This window comes from Petaurus breviceps, unplaced genomic scaffold (genome assembly GCF_028583685.1).
Source record: "Petaurus breviceps papuanus isolate PSGF00001 unplaced genomic scaffold, PetGlider_PUasm1.0 191, whole genome shotgun sequence".
Taxonomy (NCBI): Eukaryota; Metazoa; Chordata; class Mammalia; order Diprotodontia; family Petauridae; genus Petaurus; species Petaurus breviceps.
In genome coordinates this window covers 758,995-766,077 of record NW_027185811.1, presented here as the reverse complement: position 1 = coordinate 766,077, position 7,083 = coordinate 758,995, and the positions used below count along the sequence as shown (strand labels likewise).

Below are 7,083 nucleotides of genomic sequence, written 5' to 3'. Positions count from 1 at the left end.
TATAGCCTTTCATCTACTTAAAGACCATTAATAAAGTTCCCTTGGATGCAGTCCATTTTCACCATAAAAAATTACGATTCCTTTGGGCTCTCCTCCCTCCCACATCCCCTCACTGCTCTCTCTGAGATATCTGCATTTCAGGGTTCTGTTACTAAGATAAAAATCAAGATGCTGTCATCTCCCCGACATCCATTGGTAATTGTTTTCCTTCAGGAATATTCCCTAAAAGTCTTCTCTTCTCCATAGATTTTTCATGATGTGGCCTATAAGGCAAAAGAGCGTGATGACCTTTTAGCTGGTATTGATGAGTTCCTGGACCAAGTGACTGTGTTGCCCCCAGGTGAATGGGATCCATCAATTAGAATTGAGCCACCAAAAAATGTCCCTTCCCAGGTAATGTGACTCAGTCAATCCATATCATTTATCGGGTGTAAAACATTGCATATGGTGTTGTGGAGGAATAAATAATAAAAGACATAGCTTTTGCTTTGGAGGAATTCATAACCTAATTAAAGAGACAGAACATGCAAATGTGAAAAATACAGCAGCACCTACAGAAAAATTATACTGTAGGAATAAAATGAATACAGTACCAGTATAACTTCTAAGAAAATACTGATTAGCAGAGTGATCTCAGATGGGCAGGGTCATCAGGAAGGGCTTCCAGGGGAGGTGAATTTTGAGTCAGATTTTTGAAGAGGAAGACAAGGATGTGGAATAACACAGAGGGAATAAGATGGTTATTGTGACTGAGAAGAGCACACGCAGAGGCCACAGAACAAGATGAATAGAGATAAGCAAGCGTGTTTGGCTCATAGTTCAGTTGTGGTAGGGAGGACCCACAGCCGTGACAGAAGACTCTACATGAAGCGGCCTGTGGTTAGGATGGCATCTGTCTTTGCTTCCGTACTCTGATTCCCCAGTTATGTGCCCTAGTACTCCTTGCCCCTCCCGACTCATTTTCTGTTCCTTCCTTTTCTGTGATGCTCAGAGGCTGTGAGGAAAGGAAAGAGAACTATGTCACTGGTCAGGCCTTCTTCTTTCTGTGTCATGGATCCCTTTGAGTCTGGGAATGCCTGCGGCCTCTCTTTAGAATAACGTTTTTAAATTCACAAAATAGAAACCATTTGTATTGAAAGAAAATGTATTTTCCCCCATCCGAGTTCACAAACCCCCTGAGAACTATTCCAGATTAAGAACCCCTGATTGAGGAAGCAACATGGAATATTAGTCTAAATATTAACATAAGAAGTCTGCAATCTGTGTAATCAACCAACTGACAGGTATTTATTAAGCACTTGCTATGGACCAGGCATTGTGTTAGACACTGGGGACAAAATGCCAAAAAGGACAACTTGCTTCCCTCAGGGAGCATATAATCTCACACACGACTGCGTAGATTCTCCTTCTCTCTATATTTTATTACAAGTACCTGAGTGTTGAAATAAAAAAAAACCCCAAGGTAATTTGTGGGGGGAATAAGCAGCTGGAGGAATCAGGAAATGTTTCATGAACGATGGTACATGAGGTGAGCTTTGTGGAAAAAAGCAAAAATTAGAGATTCTGAGTGGCAGAGGTGAGGAGGGAGTACATTCCAGGCCACCTCTATGCGGTTCCTATCTCTGCTTTCCCTTTTAACAATGTGCTCAGAATTCATCTCCTCTTGGAAGTCCTCCTAGATTGAGTACAACCAACTTGGATACTAACCTGTGTGACCCAGGGCAAATCAGTTAACCTCTCTGTTTCCTAATCTGTAAAATGAGGATGATAGTGTCTACCTCACAGAGTTTTTATGAGGATCAAACAAGATATATGTGTATGTATAAAGGCATATACATATATGTGAGTATAACCTGCAAGCAAAATATAAATGCTAGCTAATGTTGGTAGTGGTAGAAGTGGTGGTGGTGATGGTGGTGGTGGTGGTGGTGGTGGTGGTAGTCGTCATCACCATCATCATTATCCTCTACTAATCTGCATTCCCTCCTATGAATTTTGAAGGAGACTAAGTCTGTAGGAGGCAGAGATGAGGAGGGAGTTCATTCCAGGCACAGGGGACAGCCAATATAAAGGCATGGGAAAGGAAGGTGACAACATGGCCCTGTGAGCTATAGCAAGATGGGTGGAAGTTAGGGTATAGGGAAGGGACCAATGGGGAACAGCTAGAAAGGGAGGATCCTACCAGACTCTGAGGAGTTTTGTTTACATATCAGACAGAAGAATTGATATTTGATCCTAGAAGTGATGAGGAAATAGGGAGAGATTGTTGAGTATGGGAGAGCAGTAATATGGTCAGACCTATTTAAATCCCTTTAGCGGCTGTCTAGAGGATAAGTTGGTATGAGGAGAGGCTTGAGGTAGGAAGACCTTGTAGGAGGCCATTGCTAAAAGCCAGTGAGAGGTGATGAGGGTCTGAACTAGCAGGATGATGGTGTATGAGGGGAGAAAAGGAGATATATGTGAGAGATGCTGCAGGGGCAGATTTGTCAGCTGATGTGTGAAATAGGTAAGAGTGAGGAGTCAAGAAGGACTCAAAAATTGCATACCTCGGTGACTGAAAGGTTAGTGGCATTCTCAGTAGAAATAAAGTTCAAAACAGGGATGGGATTTGGGGGGGAATGGAATAGGGACAAATGAATTATGTTTTGGACATATTAAATTTGAGATGTCTACAGGACGTCTAGTTCAAAATGTCCAAAAGGCAGTTGGTGATGATAGACTGGAAGTGAGAGAGAGAGAGAGAGAGAGAAAGAGAGAGAGTTGTGTGTAATTCATGAACTTTACCCTTCTGGCCTTCTCTTACTCAGTCTTTCCTCCCTCCCCAGCCCCCCCTCCCCCCATTGAGAGCCTCAGCACATTGTAATCATATAGTTTATTGAAAGTGGCAAAATGGGCCAAGTGTTCTTCTATTTGGCAGCATTTGCCTCTAGGCTTCTCTTAAAACTCCTATGACTTGCCCTCCCAGATCTTTCAAAAACCATCTACTCCCAGAGCTCATAGAAAGGAGGTGGATCTGGGACTGACTGAGTCTCAGGATCACAGACTATACCAAGGGAAAGCAAGGGAAAGAGTCTTCCCCTACAGCTCAGCAATTCAGCAGAAGTCACGGTAGCTGCCAGTTTCTGGACTCAGTTTCTTCTCCAGGATCTAGGTTGCCCCAGTAGTGCTGATTTCTGACAGTCACACTCCCTGCTGCTCTGACCTATTTCAAAGACTGCACCCCACTGTCTGCCTGACAACGTAATTAATTAATGAAAAACATTTTTTATGAATATGTTCCAGGCACTGAGCTAAGAGCCAATATAAAAAAAAATCCAATACAAAAGAAGAGGCAGGCAGGGAGGGACAAGGGCAGTCATATTCTCAGGAGCACCAGGATCATTTGAAAAAAAAAGCAACCCCTCTCCCTCTATTTTGCTAGTCACTTCTCCCCTTCTCCCTTCCCTTCTCCCTCATTATCATTTCCCCAGGCCTAGAAAAAAGATAAAAAATTTGAAGGTTAGAGGAAAGGTGAGGATGAGTTTATACAAAGATCCACCTTGGACAGCAGGATCACGGGGATAGGGGTGAGGTGGAGTGTAAAAAAAGTGTGATTTTTTTACTAGGTAGGACTGGCTAGAAATGCTTGGGGGGCTGGGGAGGCACAAGGCCTCACAACAGGGTGAGTGGAGGAAGGGATTGTATGTGAGAGATGTTGTGGAGGTAGAAGCAATAAGATTTGACAACCGATTGGGTATACTGAAAGAAAGTGGTATAAAAGCCAGGACCCTTTGCTTTGGTTCTGAGAAGGGGAGAGAAAACTAGGGGAAGGGATGTCAAAGCAAGAGAGTCTGGGGATGTGGATGGAAGGAGGGTGGGGCACATTTCTGGATGGAAACACTTCCTACTTAAGGGCTCGGCATCACCTAGGTCTAGATTTCTGCTTTGCCATGTGGTTCTCTCTGCAGCTGCCATCCTTTTGGCTGAGAGGTTAGGCCATGGATCCAGTGACTTAGGGTTCAGGAACTCTCCTCTCAGGCCACATGGGTGAGAACACAAGAAACAAGGACGTCACTGCTGGCTCCCAGTGGGAGGCCATGGGCATGCACAGGCTTTTCCTGGCCAAAGACCTAGTATCATTTCTAGTTCTGTTGTTCTCCAGTGTGTGCTCAGCTCTTAAAGGACATCTCTGATGAGGGTATGGGACAGTGGGTGGAGGTCAGAGGGGAAGGCTGTTTCTTCAACTGACTTTTTGTTTTTGTTTTTATTGTCCAAGCACAAAAGATTGGCTCAGACTCACAATAGTCTGACCCAACCAGTTTATTCCCAATCACTCCATAACAGCCCAGGCTAAACCTCCAGTCGTGACAGTTAAGAACATATCCTTATCCTCAGTGAGACATTTTTGGGCATATTCTAGTAAATTTCACCCCCTCCCCTAGTTCTCTCCAAAAGTTGTCAATGGGCATATCCATAACCTACATGGGAAGAGAGAGTGAAGGTCTGAAGAAAAGTCTCACTACTCTATAAACTCATTAAATTGTTCAGGGAAATCCTTTAATAAACCCCTTATATGTATATTTCTTTATAAAATAATTAATATTTTTAATCTGAGGTTAGTCTTATCCTCCCACCTAGAACAGCACACTCCTCTCTTCCCATTCTCTTCTGTTCTCACTGTGCAGACAGTACAGATTCAGGGAATACAAAATAAATTTTATATCCATTTGAGTAAAAAAAAAAATAACCAGCAAGGTAAATCAGTTATGGAACCCTGCCCAAGAAAGGGTTTTAGATTCTCTGATGTTTTTTAAGTTAATAACCCCATCATTTTTCTCCCTCATTAGCATGAATAATCAAGAATTGACTTTATTAGTAAAAGTAATTCATGATATTTTGTAATTAGGAAAAAAGGAAGATGCCTGGGGTCCCAAATGGAAATATTTGCCATGTTGAACCAGAGCAACATGGTGGCCATAGTGGTCCTGAACTTCAGCGTACAGGGAGGTGAGTCTGAGAAATTTCCACATTATTATTACTCACAAATGAAGAAGCTCTTAAAAAAAGAAAAGGAAAAAAAACCTTTCTTTTCTTTTAATGGTTTCTGTGATGGTGTCTTCATAGGCTTGAAATTACTTTTGAAGGGGAACCAGTGTCTCAGAGTGTTGTGAACACATTGGGAGTGTTATTTTTGGGCTGTTATGACCCATGCTGAACCTAGGTTTAAATGAACTCATATGACAGAATTAAGTTTATGAGCCCTGCCTTTCTTTTCTGGGTCTCAAGAATTATATTTGTGTGTTATAGTATCTTTGTTGTGCTTCTAAGGCTTAATATGACTAGGAACAGAGAGTAGTAGACCTTTCAGTCTGGACACAGGAGAGAAGAGTATCTACATGTGGGTGCTGAGAAAGCTACCGAAGAAACACAGGATTACAAAATATATCATCTTAAAATCCCAGAGCTTGAGGAGGCTGTAAGGGACTTCCTAGGCTACCATTCTTCTTGTCTCTAGCCAAGGATGGCAGCCAGACAGTTCCAGGGAGGAATTTTTTCTTCATAATGGCCAAAAAAATGCTTTTCAAATCTCTTTTGCTAATGTTCTTTTGACCAATTACTCTTCAAACCTAGAAATTTTGACTCATGTGTCCAGCTTCATTCTCTCCTGTGACAGAGACCCATCGCTTCCTCTGTTTTCGGTGGAAATAAAAAAGGTACTGCTTTATGTTACATCTTCAAGCTGCAAAAAGAATCTTTTCCCCCTACTAGCTTTTTAAATTTTTGAAAAACTGTTTGAAAAAAAAGAAAAAAACAAACAGAAAAGAAAAACTGTTTGGTTAATTTTTGTGTCTGTCTCAGTACAATGTATGTAGACAATCGTTATCGATGATATTGAAACAAAGGGAAATTTACCTGCTTGAATATTTCACGGAAGTGACAGCAAATCATATTATGTCATCTTCACCAGCATACTTGGATCATCTGAAAGAAGGCATTGAGGTGGTGTGAGCTGTGAGCTGAATGTGCTGAGCTCGTTGCTTCCATGTGATGCCGTCTATAAAAGATGCGTCCTGTGTTTTGGAAGGGTGTGGCCTTAAATAATTTCCACCTGCTCTTTTTTGTGTTGTAGAGAGGGCATCTAGGAGACGATCTCTCCAGGGCGTTTCTAATTCAAGGCTGAGCCTTAGCAGGAGGGGGAAAAGGGACAGGGAAGAGAGAATGGCCATCCATGGCTAATGAACTTCCCCAGGGAGGAAAACTAAGACCGCCCTAGGAAATGGCATGTCTCTTTTGTCTTATAGTAGAAAGAACTGCTGACTCAGCCAGAAGACCTGGGTTCGAATCCCAATTCTGCCACTTGAGTCACTTTGGGCAAGTCCTTTTAGAAAACTCTTGGGGTTTAGTTATATGTAGATCGGGTCAAGGTAGGGGGTCTAGGGTTGATGTAGATGGTCTCTTCTAACTTTGCAGACTGTACTGTATGAGAGGACAGCATGGTAAGGTAGAAGTGTGTTAGCTCAGGAGATGGAGGGCCTGGACTCAAGCCCCACAGTGGGTGTTTACCCTCTGGGTGACGTTGGGCAGGCACTTAATGTCCCTAGGCCTTATTTTACTCATAAGCAGAAAGAGGGGGTTGGCCTAGTTGTGGTCTCCAGAACCACCTTCTTTGTTGTCCTTCATTGTTGGGGAGGGAGGTGCCTCCTAGGCTGAGGGAGAGGAGACCCGGAGTAGGCCTGGAATCAGGAAGATACTTTTCTCTCAAGTAGGAAGGCAGTGGGAAAATATGGTATCATAGGGAGTGTGATGATCAATAGCACCCCTGCCCCCGCCTCCCCAAAGAGGCAAGTCTGCCCCAGAGTGCAAGGGCCATGGATGGGAGAAGAGCTGTGACATTTGCAGATCAGACAGAGCTTGGTCCCAGGGCACTGAAACTTAGTGAAAATTTGTAAATAATTATTTTAAAAGACCATGAAATTAAATGATTTGTTATATTTAGATTTTGGCAATACTTTTACTCTTTTATCAACATAGAAACTAGTTAGCAAGAATAATTAGTTAAACTAGGAAGCTACTCTAGGGCATGTCTCTTCTCCCCCCCCCCCC

General features: G+C 42.7%; 1 protein-coding gene across 1 annotated transcript in view; it reads left to right on the top strand.

The window, feature by feature from the left end:
• The window catches only part of SLC4A8 (solute carrier family 4 member 8), a 76,364-nt gene that overhangs the window by 41,192 nt on the left and 28,089 nt on the right, over positions 1-7,083 (top strand). Inside the window, exons 10-11 of the mRNA XM_069092526.1 lie at positions 247-393; positions 4,886-4,986. Of these exons, the coding sequence (XP_068948627.1) occupies positions 247-393; positions 4,886-4,986 (248 nt within the window). The remainder of the gene's footprint in view (positions 1-246; positions 394-4,885; positions 4,987-7,083) is intronic.